The sequence below is a fragment of the Bombus bifarius genome, unplaced genomic scaffold (genome assembly GCF_011952205.1).
Source record: "Bombus bifarius isolate JDL3187 unplaced genomic scaffold, Bbif_JDL3187 scf7180000008212, whole genome shotgun sequence".
Classification (NCBI taxonomy): Eukaryota; Metazoa; Arthropoda; class Insecta; order Hymenoptera; family Apidae; genus Bombus; species Bombus bifarius.
The window spans coordinates 433337-452722 of NW_022884515.1; the positions used below are offsets into that span (position 1 = coordinate 433337).

General features: G+C 40.7%; 1 protein-coding gene across 2 annotated transcripts in view; it reads left to right on the plus strand.

The window, feature by feature from the left end:
• LOC117210750 (transcriptional activator cubitus interruptus) overlaps window positions 1–19379 on the plus strand; it is a 145961-nt gene extending 126582 nt beyond the window's left edge. For both annotated transcript variants that reach the window (XM_033454060.1, XM_033454061.1), the window contains exons 4-12: window positions 1432–1629; window positions 9490–9758; window positions 13470–13724; window positions 14043–14207; window positions 14290–14454; window positions 14706–15128; window positions 15355–15891; window positions 15991–16248; window positions 16477–19379. In XM_033454060.1, the coding sequence (XP_033309951.1) occupies window positions 1432–1629; window positions 9490–9758; window positions 13470–13724; window positions 14043–14207; window positions 14290–14454; window positions 14706–15128; window positions 15355–15891; window positions 15991–16248; window positions 16477–17943 (3737 nt within the window). In that variant the 3' untranslated portion in view covers window positions 17944–19379. The remainder of the gene's footprint in view (window positions 1–1431; window positions 1630–9489; window positions 9759–13469; window positions 13725–14042; window positions 14208–14289; window positions 14455–14705; window positions 15129–15354; window positions 15892–15990; window positions 16249–16476) is intronic.
• Window positions 19380–19386: the final 7 nt, after the last annotated feature.

Genomic DNA, 19386 nt, shown 5'->3' on the forward strand with positions numbered 1-19386 from the left:
AAGGACCATGAAAGAAGAACATAACACGTAAAATAAAAGGAACGCCAGGCTACAAAAATTAAAAGAAATTTGTGGACAAGAATAAAAATCGAGGTTAGGAAGATGTAGAAAAAATTCGGAAGAGTGAAAGCGAAGAAAGTCTCGGATTATAAAAGAGGACAAGGATACAAAAAAAAAAAAGAAAAAAAAAGAGAAAAAGAAAACTGGACCTCGAATGAAAATGATAAGATGCAGAATTAGCGATTGAAGAAGAGTGGCGGCGCGGCGTATTGAAAAGAGAAGAAGAAGAAGCAGAGAAGAAGCCAGGCGAGGAAGCGAAGAACCGCCACCATATAACCAACGATGCTCCATACAAGCGAGCCGCCACCACGAGCTTAAGAAAGTGGTTTGTATATTACGTCGTTGGCCTGCGGTCGCAGGCAAATCGCCGCTAAAACGTTCTGGCCGCAGAATCCGCCTTCCTGCTCGCTCTTCTCGTTCTCCTTTTCCATCATTCCTCGACTTCTCCTTCACCTTCTCTGGCCAGTTGTGGATATCTACCTGGTTACGAGCGCGCGCACCGAAAGGCAAGACTTTTAAAATCCACGCCACGGAATATTCCTCCGGTAGTACGAGCCGCAAGAATTCGTAGCGCTTAATTGAACTGGTTCTGTGGCAACGTCTCGCTGAGTTTGCATGGAAATTCGCGCAGCCTTCTCCTTGAATCCGCGTTACAAATCGATTCCACGATACCTTCCCGCGTCGATATTTCAATATCGCATTTTTACTCGAGATATTTACGTTGTCAGAAAAGCGAGACGTTCTAGAGAACAACGTCGAGACTCGGAGACTTTAATGCTCGGTCAGGCGACGAACGTTGATATCTTGCCACGATTTTCGCGTGGAATATCGCTGGCTTTGGCGTTGGCCATAGGTGTCCCATAAAATAAAGAATTTCTCGTATTAACTTGCACGTTGTACTTCGTGCCGTTTAATCGCATTTATCGTCAGATTTGAATCGACTTTCTATAGACAAATGTATTGTTTCATACTACGTAAGCAGATATATGTTACTCTTTTGGAATATCTGAAGAAATTGTTTTATCTGACCATTCCTGCAGTCGAATGTATGAAATCTCTTTCTCTAAATGTAAAGATTCTTTTCGGAGAAATTCGAAGCTGAAACTTCGCTTGGGCCGTCAACGCGTGACTTACATATTTTTGGGAGAAAGCGCAGTTGATCAACTTCGATCATAATGATATCCTTTACAGAATGATCATGATACTGAAATGTAATCCAAACTATTTTAAATCATCTATACTAAAAAATGCTGGTTAAAGATTAAATGTAAGTCTCGGTATAAAAGACACACAGTCCAGATCAGTTAAAGATTACGCTTAATTCTCGACCTGAAAAGCAGACAACCAACATGAAAAACATGGCATTTTCAGTGTCAGCTTCGTCGAGGTTAGGAAGTCCAAGGGCGTCCGCGATCAGAGCGAGCCGGAAGCGGGCGTTGAGCAGTTCCCCGTACTCGGATCGTTTCGACATCGACAGCATGATCCGATTCAGTCCGAACAGCTTGGCCTCCATCGTGAACGGATCTCGGAGCAGCAGCGCGAGCGGCAGCTACGGTCATCTTTCCGCTGGTAAGCGATCATTTATCTAGTATCATTATTACCATACATGTCAAACTTATTGAATTATTCCCCAAGCAAGATTTACCGCGTAATTAATTACACGTTGTCTTCGCTCCAGTAAGAGAATCGCTCCCCTTTCAAACACTCTTACAAGTATTTGCTATACAGGGTGTCCCTTGGCATCGGGCAACTATATCGGCACGTGGAAACAATATCAAATAGCTGGTATTAAACATACGCTTATCTTCGAGTTGTAACGAATTTCTTCTTTAACAAATTCAATCTGCATACTTTTACGAGATCTATTCAAAATGTCCTGCGTGTATACGATCACAATACCGAAGTCGTTTTATCATTGACTGGGTGTGTGGATTAGACAGAATTGGGCAGGATTAGAATACGAGGTTCAACGTCGAATATCGAGGTCTATTTGGCTCAATTAGTTTAATTTCTTCTATCTTTCGATAGAAATGTTCCGACGTAAAATTCGTTATAACTCGAAAACAAGGTCTAACAGGGCACGCTAATCTTTTAGCGCGAATCTTTTTTATTGTTACCATGCGCAGAATCCATCGCCGAAGCGGTTGCCCGATGCTGCGGGGACACCCTGTATGCATATTTATACATATACAAACTCTAAAGACGTTCGATATGAGCGACTCAAATTGCGCGGCAATTTTTGAATAATTTTTGAATAATTGGCCGGGCAGGTACAGGCCGATTATTCATCTCTCGGTTGTAAATTTTGGCGCGTCGTGGACTCGCGTGAAACACCTGTGCCTAATTATTCTCTTCTCCTGGATGGATGTTGCGAAAGAGGAGGGGATAACTGTTACGACCGATTTACATGGCGGGATAAATAAGCGGCTGATTCGCGAGAGGCGGGGAAAGTCGCAATTAAGAGATCACCCGCGCCGGACACGAACCCGAAAACGTAAGTCACCGAGTGTTTATCCGATGTATTTCCACTGTTGGTCCACGTTGATTGATCGCTCGTAATTGCCGACGCGCTCGCGCCGCTTCATCGTCCACCGATCGGGCCTCGACGCGGCCATAAACGTTTTCGCGAGGCTATACACGACACGTGAATTATACGCATGTAATTACACGTGTAGCCGGGCAGCGCGGTCGTTAATGCGCGACTACCGCGTGACAGCCGTATTTTCCGAGTTATTGCCCACGCCACGGGACGGAACCAAGCAATCGACCGTCGTAAACGAGTCACACTTTTACACACGCTCCACTTGGTTCCTTTATTTGAGTATTTGCCGATTTTAAACCGCTTGACCGGTGATCAAGGGTGTTTAATTTACGTCAGAGTAAAAGACTTTTCGGTGAGAAATGCTCTTTCGAGATAATTACAGAAAGATTTAGATGATTTATCGCGCGATCGTTGTGATGGAGTCATATCGCAGAATTTGGCTATTTTTCACCGCGATCGGCGATTATGCCTGTTTAAAGTAACGTCAGAGTAAAATATTTCGGTGAACAAGTTTTTCTGGCGATCGTATAAACGTTGGTTTGTAATTATTCCTTCGGACAAATATCGCATTCGTACAGGGCGAAAAGAAAGTTTTCTTTGGAAATGATTCATATATCGATTTATTTTTGATTGATTTAATTGAATAAAACGGTAGACTAATCGTTCAAATCCTAGAGACGAAAGCCTATTTCTAAATCAAATCGTCGAGATGGTTGCACGGCATCTAACAACGTTTGCTTGAAATATCTTTTAACGACATATACTTTCTTCGACAAAAGATAAATGCGTTGGGCAATATAAATTAATCTGAATTTATCCATCTATTGAATCTGAGATTATTTACTTTTCTCGAAACGTTTCGAAATTACACCTTATTAATAAACCACGAAAAAGCCTGCAAAGAACATTTCTCAAGATTCAATTTCAGAATTCCCAACAGTTGATCCAATCTCGAAACAGATCATGAATGCACTTCATCTATGCCCTTACTTTAATCGAGTAACGATTCTCACGGAATCGGCTGAATATTACAGAGGCAGCATAATACGGGCGTATATCATTTGCTGATCGCGTGGAAGCGATTCAGCATTCGTCGTAAAACATTGGATCGTCGGTTTCTCAGGAAAACCGGGTCTCTGGCCGTCCCGAATTACCATAATTACCGGACCTATACGAAACGAATAAAGTCATTGGTGGTAGCGTTAACGTGGAAGGCCTCGTCCTCGTAAGGATCAGGTCCTGACGTTTAAGGGCGTGCGGAAGGGAGGCGGCAAGGGGGATAAAGGGGCATCGAATTAAAGTGGCGGTGCGCATGAAGCCATTATAAGGCCGGTTGCAACCGCGGCGCGTCCCACAAATCGGACCCCGGACCTCCTTGCTCGCGAGTTAAGAGCAGCCGGTAATTTGCGATTAAATGAAGTAATTAACGGATTAAAATTCAAGTGACGCGCGATCGCTGGTCGTTTGTCAGCCTGGCGTTGTACGATGCTCCGCGGGATGCTGCCCGCTCGTTAATGTCGCCATCGTACGCTACCGATCAGAGATTCTTCCCTTTTTCCTTAGGGACGTTCTTTTGTAAACGTACATTTCTGCGGGCAGAAATAACGCGCGTATATATATATGTGTGTGTAGAATAGTCGACGAGTAGAAGGAATAAAACAGGGAATTCGAAGCATTATCGTTTACTCGGAATTTTTTCGCGGTCTCGATGAGTCGGGAGAGCCGTGTTTAAGTCATTATAGGTCTCGCGGTGTCCATTTGGGAATTGTAAAAGGGAGTTCGTAATATGTTTCGTGATACTGATTACGATGTCCAAAAGGTGGCGGCTTTTTTTAGATAAAAATATGTGTATTGTATTTGGTATTTTAAAGTGTATGTATTTTTTGGACTGAATTTACGAAGAACTAATTGCCATTCATAGAATTGTACGTGTAATGATTCTAGGCTGCCAGTAGTTCTTTCTTTTATAGTATAATATATACAGAGCGGTTGGTAACTGGTGGTACAAGCGGAAAGGGGGTGATTCTACGCGAAAAAAGAAGTCGAAAATATAGAATAAAAATTTTTCGTTTGAGGCTTTGTTTTCGAGAAAATCGACTTTGAATTTTCGCTCGTTATAACGGATCTCACTGTAGATAGTTGTCTCGATGGAAAAATTAAAAAGAAAATTTTTATTCTGTATTTTCGACTTCTTTTTTCGCGTAGAATCACCCCCTTTCCGCTTGTACCACCAGTTACCAACCACCCTGTATATGTAATATTGTGACACGAGAGCTAACGAAATTTGTTTAATACTTTTTTATTTTACCAAGTTTGAAAAGAATCAGTAGAATGAGAAGATAAATACAATCATAGATTCTTGGAATAATATGTCGAATAACAATTCTTCAATCGTAAAAAGTACAGCGTATGGTTTCATATCAACGTTCACCAAAAAACATTAAATTTCTTTCATTTGAACATCAGGTTCTGAGATGCTGGTCTAAAATGAGAATCGGATTCTGATAAAAAGACGAAAAAGCTATAACAAAAAGTAAAAGATTGGAATAAAAGTGTAAACGATTAATAAATCGCTACCTGCTTGTGTCTAAAGTAGCAATACCTGAATCACAATGCAACCGACCGTAAATTCGAGATTTTCCAGCGCTAGTTTTCATCTAAGAGACAGAGTGTTTTATGAAATTTTTCATAGGTGATGGTCGGCGTCGCGCACAGAGGATATCGCCGGTGATTAAGCGATTATCGTTCGGTATACGACTAGACAACCGGTTACCACGACGATGTACAGTCGATTCCACGAAATTATAGTGTTCTTAAATAAAGCATCGTAGGCGTGCGCCTCGTGCGTCCCTTCGGTTTTATGTTCATTGGAATCACGACGAACGATCAATGCACCGAGAGAAATACAACCCGACAAACATTTTACAGTCTCACGCGTAAAACGTAACTATTCTTACGTGCTTCTTCGCCCTAAGAATGAGACATAAACTCTGCTTGCAATATGGCAAGTGATTTTCCTCTTGTCTTTTGCAATCTTGCAATTTTGCTTATTGATTGAAACATAGAAAAAATCTACAGTCATTACTCGTTTATATTTTCTGCAGATTGGTATTAAAAATTCCTGGAAACATAATAAATGTATCTCTTCCTACGGATCACCTAATCCTCATCTATCTTATAATTAACTTTCTCACGCTTGATGTTGCGTGTATATAACATTATATTTCAATAAGTTGGTAATTAACTAAATGATAAATGTATCTGTTTCCAGCAAGCCGATCTTGAATTTCATATCATTGTGCTAGTCATCGATATGAATAATTCACAAGGGAGAATTTTTTCACAATTGAAAAAACTGATATTAATTACTCGTAGAACATTGAGAATAAGATAGGGCGAAGAAGAGAACTTGGGAATAAAGAAACAATTATTCCACGAATCTGTATAACCTACATAGGTTAAAGATCACATGGAAAGCGATCAAATTCGTGAGTTATTGGAATTGATTAAAAGATTAAATATAATCAATGACGTAGGTAACGTAATAACAACCCCTTCCGTTCTCCTTTTTGTTTCTTTTCTTCCGCTCTGATAATCATGTTGTTAACGTAATGTTAATCTTCCGATAAAAAAAAGTCAGAAAGATGAGAAGAAATTCTTGGAAAGATAATAATCAATTGACGCAGCTGTTTGCGTTACCAACTCCACGTACTTTATGGCAGGAACCAGTGATTAATTTAGGATGCAGAGAAATATTTTAAATCCCGTTTCTGCCCGTCTTCGCCGGTCATTACAAGCTTCGGAAACGTCGCGTAATTACTAAATGATACACCAAACTCGAGTTTTGTCGGTAAACTGCTTCGTTTCACGAGAAATGGCCACCGATCAGCGTTTCTGGAAACTATCTCGAAAAATCTTATTCGATTAACGTCGTCGATTAAAAAACATGGCGAATATTCGTCGTTATTTTAAAACGAGTCATCGTAAAATCGTTAGGCGTCCGTGTTAAGGCAACGTGCTCGCTTTTATGAAGCACACCGCCTAGAATCGTAGACACGCATGGGCGTGACCGGTCGCCTAAGCGCTTTGGCGCGCGTCCGCGATGGCACCGTCGATGGTGCTCCGTGACATCGACGATTGACTGCTAATCGGTGACGTGATTCTGTGCAGAAAGACTTAAAAGGTGATTCTAACCGTGTTGCAATAGATTCGAGACAATTTCAAGCGGTTTCTGTACGCTTACATAAGCTTGCTAGCCTGATATTGTAACAAAATCGGTGAGTAACGTCCTAATAAACGAGATTATTCGCGCGAATAGCATAAAGACGTGACAATCATTGATCAAATATTTACGAATTTACTAATTCTAATTATTCATAATTAAAAAACCACGCAAGATCATCTGTAAAAAAAAAGTCACGATTCGTTATTGAAAAATCAAGTGGAATTAACTATTGTAATAAATCGAGATGAATATCGCGGAATTATACGATTAATTAACCAAGTATTCAGAAATTTGCTAGTAAAAAGCATTTTTATCAACGTTAGATTATATCTACGTGGAATCGAAGGAACAGATTCATTTCTCAGAAAACGATTACGATTCGCTGCTCAAACACCGAGTTGAAAAGACTATCGTAGTAAATAAGACTATTCGTACGTAAGAGATGTACGTAATAAAGTATAAAGATTATTAGCAACTATTTACAAGCGGAAGATATTTTTAGCCGCAGCTACATTGCATCTAATGTAGGTTCGAAAGAGCGAATTTGTTTTGTGAAAATTGGTCACGATCCATCGTTCAAACATCGAAAGTAGCTCCTGTTTGGTATACGTCGATCATACATAAATGATCGTGAGGTTTAATTTATAGAGCAGCGACAGGGAGCCTGTCAATCGTGACTTCGATTAGGAGGAAGCGTGATCTTGTAAGGCTCGTCACGTAACGCACCGACATCGCCATATCGAACGTTGGTTAATTTAGCCGTGGCAATTTATTGAGCGAACTCGCTGCCAACCGTGCGTATCGCTAATATTTCATCGTGCAACCAGCTACCGATTAAATCGTGTCTCAACCCAATTATGCTATATAAGCAAGCTTAAAATTTGACAATATCGGTATCGCTGATCGAAAGACATCTCGGTCGTACCATGTACGTATCGGCAAACCAGATGACAACTAAGATTGTAGTATGACGGACGTTTGAATCTCTGCGCGGATGAACAACGTAACGTCGTTGTTTGATTGATTTTGCAATGATGTAGCTTTGCAATAATGTGGTTTACCGCAGTGAAAATTTATTTATTCGATATAGACATATGGGAGTAATTAAAAATCGATACGTATTTCATAGAATTCAAGAATTTCAAAGAGAGTAGAGTTTTTTAACAAGCAACAGCCGATAAATACCTCCGTAGCGTTAGTTTATAATAATCTCGAAACAAAATTCGAACAATAAAATCTAGCCAATTAAATCTAACTAACCAGCTGATATTTTAATCGAATCTTCTAGAGACCGATTTTCAATTAACCCAATTTTATTTACTTCAATCGACAAAGATTCTCGTGCGGTTGATAAAGCATCCTCAATTAAATAAATTACACAACACGAAAACCATCGATAATCCAAATGATTTAACTCGTTACTCCCAATTAACGAGTGGAATATAATCGGAACTCTGCAACGTACATCTACAATGTATTTCCGTATCAAACTTACACATCCTGGCAGCATGCCCGATCCAACGCGCGCGCTTTCTCGATAATTAATTGCGAGGAAATCCAGTTGGCGGTTGTAGAAAGCCGAAAGCCGATACCGTTACAAACGAAACAGGAAAAAAGTGTCGGTGTAACAGCGAATTATTCGTACGATTGGTCGCTGATTTCATCAGGCGATAACGAGCAGCGTCGCTGTCACTACGTTGGTTAAATAGTTAACGCGAATTCAGTGGACGAGGGTGGCGATACACCGGGGATAATCGATAGAGATCGAAATCGGACCGCGTCCATTCTCTTGACAGTCGGGGCACGCCACGCCGGACTTCCGGCACGTAGGCCAAGCTTGCATTTCAATGCTACGAGCCTCTCTTACGAGACCATAAGATTGTGTGTACCGGTGATCGTGTAGGCTGCGTTATTTCTCGTTCTTTCTCTTCTACACGAGGAAAAAGGAACGACACGATACACGTCTCGATAAACGCGTACTTAGGAAAGACATTTATAAAATACCGGATAGATGGTGGGTTGCACCAATCGACTATCGGCGTTCGTTAACCGCGTTTTTGCTTTAGAATGAAGTTTGCAGATTGTGCCTGAAGTAATTACGATTAGATGAGCGATAACACGTTGCTGCATTCTTCCAGTATCATTTGGCAATTGCAAGTTTAGAACAGAAATGTTTATGCATTTGTAGGAAATTCAACTGTCATGTAAGGCGTTATACTGGAATAATTTTCTAGTAAAATTCCGAGATACAGAGAAAGCTTTGGATGACAAATTTTAATTTGTATTTATAAGATACGGTTACGAGACTCAATTCGATCGAAAATTACTCAGACAGTAGCTACGTTACACGAGAACGAAGTATGTGTATTTGATGTACTTTACAACCCCATAATGGTGGTTAAGGGATAAGCGTGTAAGAGTATGCAAAAATATATAAAATTTCTAAAGCGAAGTGTTCGTTAAAATATTTCAAGGGTGAAACTAATTTATACTTAGATTTCATTCATTTAGTCGTATTCTGCCAGTGATGCATTGCACATGGTCGTGCCATCTTTCTATTAGACACTTGTTTTTAAACGTCACTCTGCTATCTTTCTACGATTTTTTTCGATAAAATTGTTCACTGTTATTTATTAATTTTTCTTATCGTTTTCTGTTACAGCAATGAGCCCAGCTTTGGGAATGCACCCAGGTATGGCGCCACACCTGCAGCAACTTCAGGCGCATCTCTTAAGGAGCGCAGCTGCCGCAGCTCTTCTACCCCATGCTCACCCCCTACAACCCCCTGCACCACCTCCACCACCACCTCATCCACACCCCCATGCCCACGGATTATCGCCGCATTCGCAATTATACCCCGGTGTACCACCTCATTCCACGGCCTCAGCAACCCTCGGACCTCATGGAGGAGGATTGCCGCCAAAAACTGAGGTAAGCGTGGACACTTTTCATAATTTCCAATATTAACCAGTTCTTCACTCTTAGCCAATGACATTGATTTTAATCTATGTTAATATCATTTTGCATTTTAAAATAAAACCCAACGTTAAACCACGCAATTGGTCCATGAAAGGTACATATACATAGATATTTCGTCCAAGCTTAAAAATTGTATTATTTACACAAACTGTTGGTATTAAATATCCAATAAAACAAATATTTCTGATAATGTAAAATAGTATTCCTGAAGAGGAATTTCAAGCAAGCGAATACACTTGATTCTCGAATAAAATATAACCTTTCAATCGCTCGAATACCTTGAAAGAAATATCGAGCTGGAAATAACGAAGTACCTACCTATACTTGTACCGGTCTATGCCTTATACATGAAACATCGATTCAATGAATATGTAAAAACAATATCTGGTGGATCTTTCGTCATGCTCTCGTCTCACGCAATACACAATTCTAGCAAACATATCACTTAGTACAGCGCTGCATATCGCAGAATTACAGATGCCTGTTCGATTGTTAGTGGCAGTCAGGCATGGACGTATGCTCGATAGCTCGTCATCGATTCATCTGGAATAAGCAATAAGTAATCGTTCCCTCAGCCTTCCATGTTTTTCCTCCTACTAACCAAGTACCGTGCACGCCGTTCACAGTCTCTGCAAGGTTTTCAGAAGACTTCTCAGCTTCATCCTCGTGGCACGCAAGGAGCAAAGGGGGAGAAAGAGAAAAAGATTGGGTTACCCTCGCATGGTCCTCGGGTTACAAGCAATCTCGCGCACATTATTTCGCCAGATTCCACCCCCGTCCACCTGACCATCGTCTTTTATCTTCTTCCTTCTCCTCTTTAGCTTCTTCTCCACTCCTACGTTCTACGTTTGCGTCGTTGTTAAACGCGCTCTCCGTATACCCTAGCCCTTACTCTCTTTGTTAAACCTCTCGTTTCTATTCACCAGCGGTTTCTTTAAAGCTCTTCGTTTCTATGTTTCTAGCCGGCTTTCTGTTTCTCCTGTTTGCTCTGATTTATTTACATCCGCGGCGGCGTTTTCATTTTCTCCGCCAGCGACACGACTCGCCGCGTGTCCGCACGCTGTAAAGTTCCCGTGCCTGATTGCATCGACTCGCGTTTCTCGCATCGTTCCATAGTACGCTGTGCTCGTGCACGATCTTTCCCACAGGGAAGTGATCGATGGATTTATAGGCACGTCGTAATCGAGAGGTTACTTACTTGTACGGGGATCTCGGTAGATCGATTCCTCGATTCCTGCAACGTTAATTCCGGTCGTCGTAACGTCTCTATGCTAATATCAGTTGATACATAGACGGCGGATTTTTCTGCATTTTTGTATTTACATAACTAAAGAAATGAATTTTAAAGAAAAATTTGTTTTATCTATCAAGTATAGTAACAAATACTCTAATTTTGGACATTTTGTGTATTTTTGCATATTGCAGGCACTGTGAACATTTTTCTGAACTTCAAATTTTACATTCTATAGTTTGTAAATTCTATATAGCACGTAAAAACTGAGAATTTTCTATTTTCTATTTTATGTTAGTGTTGCTTTTTATCTTTGTAGATATATGTAGCATTCTAGAACTGAAAATTTTCTTCCTACTTTCTAATTTCTTCTGCAATTTTCTTGTCTAACTTTTATATTTCCTTTTTATAGTAGCTTTATAGATCCAGGATTATTAGTTTAATACTCGCTACCACTGCTACTGTTTAACGAGTATTATAAATACGTATGGTTTATGGTATTCGACGATGTTGTAGTGTACGATAAATTTCACGATCAGACAACTTAATTGAAGGAAGTTCCAGTAAACCATTCACGCGTTTCTCGACGCACGATCAAGCAATATGGCGCTACACCGTCGTAAGCGCCTTGAAAGTGTTAATAATCTTTATCTACCTTCTGTATCTTTCTCGGCAACCAGAAGTGCTAAAAGTTTCTTCTTGGGGAACGTTTGCCTAATATCTTCCCAGGCCTTGAAACTACTCTCATCTATTCGTTACTCTTCCATTAACCTAAGCCGTGAAAGCTTCCAGAATTTGATAACCGTTACTAGAATCGAATAAAAAATAAAAATCTTCTGCCTCTCAGCTTTATATTTTATCAGAGATGGAAATGTTAAACTAACGTTTCCGTTATTTGCAAAATTACGAAATATTGTCAAACATTCGTTTAATTTTTTCCAGCATTTACAAATTCGTATTCGATTACAAAAACTATTTTGCTTCCTATAATTGTTGGAAACTCCATTTATAGGTAAAATTTTCATAGAATTTTATAAATGAAACTCTCATAATTCAGAATTCCTTTATTTATATCTTATAGTTGTAAAATATTTATTTATTAATTTGATTATAGTATATTCTTGTTTCTGAATACCGAGAAGATTGAAATCAACAATTAACAAAAATTAAATTCTAATCGCCAGCAGTTATACTCAAAACATAATCGCACTGCGATATCGTTAAAAATTACCTTACCATCTTTCTCCAACGTTCCGAGTTAGCTATCATCGAACGTCTAAAAAATGTTCAAAATTCCTCCATAGCGGATCAAACTGCTCAAACAACTGTATTCAATCGTTGTTCAATCCTCAAACCCTTGGAACTAGCATCTCCATTTCAGTTGCAATTTATCGCAAGGTAGAAACGAGAATGTGGGCGGAGTTATGTCGAACTACGTCTGTATCATAACACAGAAGCAGGCAACCATCGGTTTACGAGGGCAAGGAACGATCGATCGGCTGAGCGCAGGGCTATACGGTACGCGATAATTGCGAGATCGCGTGCAGATCGTGTGTCACGAGGCGAGCTTCCTTCTGTGGTACCCTGAACGCCGCTGTTTGTTTCAGAAAATCGCTGGCCTAGTGTCAAAGATCGCCGATCGAACCTTCTGAATTCCTGCGGCGATCGAATTAGCAACTATCCGTTCTCCAATATCCTCCGTACTTGCTACCAACTTTAAATCACCTGGAATGATAATCGCTTCACACTCGATGTAAATTGGAGTTCGATACGCGGCGCGTTATTAATCTTTTTTTAGCTGCGTGACGTAAGAAATTACGGTGAACGTTTCGTGCGATCTGTTATTTCCATTAACGTCGATGTGACGTCCAGTTGAAGTCCAGGAACGTGTATTTAACGTCGGATAAAATCGAGGGAAATTTAATTAGTCTGGGTTAACAAGGAATTGTAGCAATTCTTTAAAACGTATATGAGGTGGTATCAAACGTGTTGGTTCGGTTAATGAAGAAACGCGTGATATAATTGTGATAGGCAGTTATATTAAAATCACTCTAGGTACAAGTACAGAGTTAGTATATTACGTCGTAATCGTCATTCGCTCAATGCTATTCGCTTGCTAAACTTGCTAGACTCACTACAATGATTGTGCTAGAGAGAACATGTTCGTCTATTTATATTGGTAGGGGAGTACCGGAAAATGTGAATACGATTCCGATTGACCATCGTCAATGTGTAATCACACATAACAGAGATATTGTTTTGTCCGGAGTTCGTTTACCTTTAAATCTCGTACATCAAAACGGTGTTGATACTCCGAGGCAAAACAACAACATGAGTCACTCTCCATTCGAATCGTCCTATGACCCATGTGCCGCTACAGATACGTAATTCAGAGGGATTGGTAATCGGAGAGATTGACGATCGGTTTGCAGAGCACGGAGTCCTGCAGAAAAGCGTCAGAATCGTCGACCAGGTCGGTGACGGCCGAGGCGGACACGTCTTCGAGGAGAGCTTCTACGAAGGTAAAAAGGGAGCCTGCGACGACGACGACGAACGCTGCCACGACCACAGCACCACCTACTCATCCTCAAGGACTTAGCCCTAGCGAAGATCTTCGAGATGAACCTGGAGATTTTATCGAAACGAACTGTCACTGGAGGGACTGTGGTCTTGAGTTTCCTACTCAGGTGAGAATTTTAATAACGCTTTTTGAATTGTAAAATTTAATTAGCTTCTTAATATATACAAGTTTCTAAATTGTCACGTAATTTTGCTTTTATTCCTATCGTTATTTTAATCCAATGTGATTGTAAGCTTATAGCATAAATTCGTCTTGTTTTTATATTTATTACATAAACGAAAAGAGGAGACGCAATATATATAGGTACAACTTAATGTTATATAATAGTGTGTTAGTGTGTCCTAGTGCGTTAATATAAAAGTTAATTTAATAGTTCTATATTTTGGTTCTTAAAATTAATACTTTACATTTTTATCACTTACAGGATGATCTTGTGAAGCACATCAACAATGATCATATACATGCGAACAAGAAGAGCTTCGTTTGTGGTTGGGAGGAGTGCTCGAGGGAGGAAAAGCCATTTAAGGCTCAATACATGTTGGTGGTGCATATGAGAAGGCACACCGGTGAAAAACCTCATAAGTGTACTGTGAGTACATGAAACTTCGAACGAAGATTCGCAACGTGCTAGTTAAATATTTATATTTATGCTATAATTTGTGTTATTACAGTTCGAGGGATGTTTCAAAGCATATTCGCGTCTGGAGAACTTGAAGACGCATCTGAGGTCCCATACCGGAGAAAAACCATATACTTGTGAATATCCTGGTTGCAGCAAGGCATTTAGTAATGCCAGCGATCGCGCGAAACACCAAAACAGGACTCATTCCAACGAGGTAATTATTAAATATAAAATCAACCCCCTCTTAATTGGCGGGATACTTAATTATAGAAGTTAAGATTAAGTACTCCAAAATTAAGCAATCTCTAATTTAAACTATTTTAACTAACTATACGAATTAAGACGTAAGTCCAAAATTTCTAAAATTAAATGTACACCAAAATCAAATTTCCTAAATTGCATTTCCAAAATTTAAAAGCATGATCTTTGTACTCATGCTATAATCTTTAACACCGTGATTTCCAGAAACCATACGTTTGCAAGGCGCCAGGTTGCACGAAAAGGTACACCGATCCATCATCTCTGAGAAAACACGTGAAAACTGTGCACGGTGCAGAATTCTACGCCAATAAGAAGCACAAAGGAGGCGGTGGAGATGGCGGAGGCAGTGACGAGGCTGGTGCAGGTGGTCATAGCCCTAGCAGAAGTGAAGATCTGCATCCGAAGACACCTAGTTTGTCAAGTCCGAGTGTGAAATCTGAAAGTGAAGCGAATAGTCCACCTAGTATGATGCAGCAACAAGGTAGCCCATTAGTTGGTGGTTGCAATGACGAAGTTGCTGGTGTCAGTGCATTGACTGGTGATGGCGTTACCTTGGCTGAGGAACCTTGGAACGAGGAACCCGATGACTTGGATATCGCTGATCTGCCAGTTGCTCTACGTGCCATGGTAAGTTGTATACTTCCTTGAGCTTAGCAATATTCCTGACGATATAAGACGGTCGTATAATTGTAAATCATAAATGGGAAATATTTGATTATCATAATAGACAGAGATACGAAATATGTAGAAGACGATTTCAGTAACAACGATAAGCTACATTTTCATTCTACGTTTGCAATAACAAATCTAAATTACTCAATCCAAAATGATCAATTTCTGATTAATCCAACAGGTTGGCGGAATGGAATCGCAGCAGCAACAACAACCTCCTCCTCCTGCTTCGAGGAATCGTCTGAAAGGCAGACTGAACGCAAAGGGCATGCCGAGCTTGCCAGTAAGCGTGTCCGGTATGAGGGGAACACGTGGTATGGGTCCTCAGGGTAACATCGGGGACCTGAACAGGAGGATCACTGACCTGAAGATGGAGGGTGGCGGTCCCGCCCGCCAAACGAGTCTTTCTGACCTGCAACTCAGGCTGCAACCTCTCAACGAGCCACGAAGGGACAGCAACAGTACTGTGAGCACCTATTACGGTAGCATGAAGTCCACGGACTTTGGTAGTAGAAGAAGCAGTCAGGCTAGCGGGGTCAGCGCTGTCAGAATGGGTCAAACTGGACCTGGAAGCTTCTACGATCCCATCAGTCCAGGAACATCACGAAGAAGCAGTCAAATGAGTACCACTTCCGGTAGAATGAACCCACCGAGTCATCTTCAAGGACCTTACTCGACGAGCAATCTTGTCGTTCAGACGCAAAATATGTCTCTTCAGGTTGGTAGATGAATATTTTATCTCTTTTCTTATTACGTTTATTTTGGTTGGACTAATAATGTGCGTGGAATATTTAATGTAATGTAACGATAAACTTAGGGTATCCAGGGTATGCCAGGAGATTGGAACGGTCCAAGCGGCCATTGTACGCAACCATCCGGTGATCGTCGCATGTCCGAACCCACTAGGGGTCACCAGACCCAAAGAAATTCACCGCCTGTACCACCCAGACCAAGATCTGCTCAACTTCCAGAACATCATCCTAATCAGGAAGTCATTCTGGATGAGGTTGGAGAAGGTGAAATGGTGGAGAATAAGCTGGTCATTCCTGATGAGATGATGCAGTACTTGAATCAAGTAAGTGTTTTCTTAAAGCATCTTATACGTAGTTCTATAAAGCAGCGTTCGCTTAAGCTTCAATGAATCGGAAGATCGTGTTGTAACAAATGTATCGTGAAACAAGTAGCGATTTTATTCCAGAAATACTTTCCAATTGAATTTTAGGGGAAACAACTTATAACGATAAACAATTTGTTATAGACTAATGAATCAATGTATTTACTAATCTATTTTTTCTTTCTGCAGGTTCAAGCAGGAGGAACTCAGGTGAATTGCCGTAGCAGTCCCTTACCAATTTGCCAGTCCCCAATTTGCACAAATCCCTTGCACTACCAACGTCAAATACAGCCTACTTGCAACTACAACCAGTCTCACCAACAAACCTGCTACCCGCCACCACAACCAGCTCAACCAACGTGCACGAATTATCAGAATACCTCTCCATCTCCTTACAACCAATGTCCTAGCTCTAGACCTCCTCAGTCTAATTCACAATACTGTCCTCCACCCTCTTATCCATCTCAACCGAACGGCGGGCAAGTGCTCAGTCCAGCAGCGGGTCAAGTCATGTCACCAGGATCTCACTACGCTCCCAGTCACATCAGCGATCAGCCTCTAACTTCACCAGCAGCTGGTGCCCTAGCGCCTCAGCATCCTCCACAAAATCTTCCTCAAAACTCTGCTCAGTTAACTAGGAACTGTCCCCAAAACCACATGCACCATGGCTACTACCCTAGTTACAATTGTCAGGCACAAATGAACGCGAATTGTACCGGAAATCCAACCAGCCAAGTGAACCACCACACAAACCCCGTTTGTGCTCCACCGAATCACAGCTCTATGAACCAACAACAGTGCGTGCAGATGCGATCAACTGGCAATTGTCCACAATTGTCTCCTCACTGCACTCAACAGCCAGCTATATCTAATCAGACAACTATGAGCCATGCTAATCCACAGTGTGGTCAAGTAGCCAATCAATGTACCAGGCCAATGGTGACACCTAATGGCCAGGTGTCAAATATTCACCCTGTTCAGCAGAGCACAGTGCCCAACCAATGTGCTCAGATGTCGCCACACTGTTCTCAACTGAACATCAACAACCAGGCTAAACCAATCACCAACATAACCAGTCTCCAAGGCTGTCAACAGCAAACACCACAGCAAAATACACCTTGCCTGCAAATGGCCAATTGCGCTCATCCCAATGGTGGCCATAGATCAGTGAACGATTCTGCTTTACCGAAGAGGACGTCTCCACAGCTGTGCACTGCTCAGCAGACCAATTGCAGGATACAACAGCAGCAACATACTTGTACACACAATTGTGCTCGAACCAATCCTCCAAATCATCAACAGTACAATTGTAACTGCCAATGGGGTTACGGCGGAGATCAATGTTACCACGAGCAAACCGGTGCTGCTATGCCAGAGATTCAATGCAGAGACATCAGTCAGTCTCAACAAGGATCTCCTATGAAGCCTCCTCAAGGAATGAGACAAGATTCGTACAGAAGGACACTGGAGTATGTGCAACAGTGCAGAAACTGGTCTGGAAACGCACAGACCCACGAAACAAATGTCTCTAGTTCTACTCACCCCATGTCGCTGCCACAGCCATTGCCATCAAGTGCCAATATGGTGGTCAACGACATGACTTCGTCTCTGAGTTCGTTGCTCGAGGAGAACAGATACTTACAGATGATCCAGTGAATATCGTAATCGCGATATGAATATATAAATATAGATATATATTTTCTATCGTAACCTTTTTTGATACTATCGTTTAATAAGAATGTTGGAACGAAGAAATAAATAATCCATCTCAACTTTTGGAGATGGAACCTTTGTATTTTTGATAAAGACCGATTTTTCTTATTCTTTGTGTAGAAACGTGCGCATTTCGTAATTGTTAAGCGCCCAGTCGACGATCGCTTAAATTAATTGTTAATTAGAATTGTGGATCGCGTCCTCGAAAGATGGATGACGTTCTCGGTGATTGAGAAACGATCGCACTCGAAGTGATACGTATTACGAGAGAGTTCAAATGTGTTTTCTACTACGCTGCGTTGTTTATAGGATATAGTATGTATTTTGTACAAAAATTGACGGAACCTCGGGGTGCCTTACAGAGCTAAGCTAAATGGAATAACGGAGTAATTTATTATTTTTGGAGGATTATATTTAAGACGTTTAACGTCTAAAATTCTGTCAAGCGAAATTTATAGGATTATCAAAGCACTACGCTTACGGGCGAGATCTCCGTTGGATCAAGCTTCTGTTTGTCGCACAAAATTTTACGCGTGTGAATATCGACACCGCGTCAGAGATTGTGAGATACTTTTCGAGAACATCCTTGTAACCGTATTTTTGTACGACCAGTCTTTTCAAAGCGTGCCAACATACCGTTCTTATCGTGTCATCGTAATTTTATCTTCTTAACGTTAACAGCGAATGATAAACGACGTACATGGTGACTTTATAAAGATACATTTTCTATGCGATGGTGCGACCTGCTAATGAGATTAATCGATCGAAATGAAAAAATAGACAGCCAATACTAGGATATAACGATGTGTAGATAAATCGTACTAATGTAAGAGATTATTAATCAACGCTCATGTACCACGTGCATGATACAATTAGACAATCATTTCGTAAAAATGTGTTGAATGTGTGTACTGATGGACGAACGAGTGGCTCTATGCGTGTGTCTTTCATAAGAATCATTGTAAAAAAAAGAAGCGCAAGGCAACTAAAGAAACATTTCTAGATTATATATATTTGGTCTTTTGATCAACCTAAACGATCATAATAGAATCCCTCTAATTTTATAAGATGTATCATCGTCCAGTGCCTTTCATCGTCGTGTCGGTCGATGAGAAATTAAAGAGTACGTTGAACAGTTGAAAACTTAGCGTACCTAGAGCTGTTTTCTTTTTCTTCTTTCCTTTTGTTATGCAAACGATTTTGTACGAATTTTATTATATCTACGAAAGGCGAGGAGTCTTGTGAATATTATACATATCTTATCGTATACATATAGCGTAGTGATCCAAGTATGTGAATGGAAGGAGCATGACAAAAGTTTTACATCTTGAGAATTGTTAATTATTTTAAAATAAATCATATCGATCCCATCAACGAAATATTCTC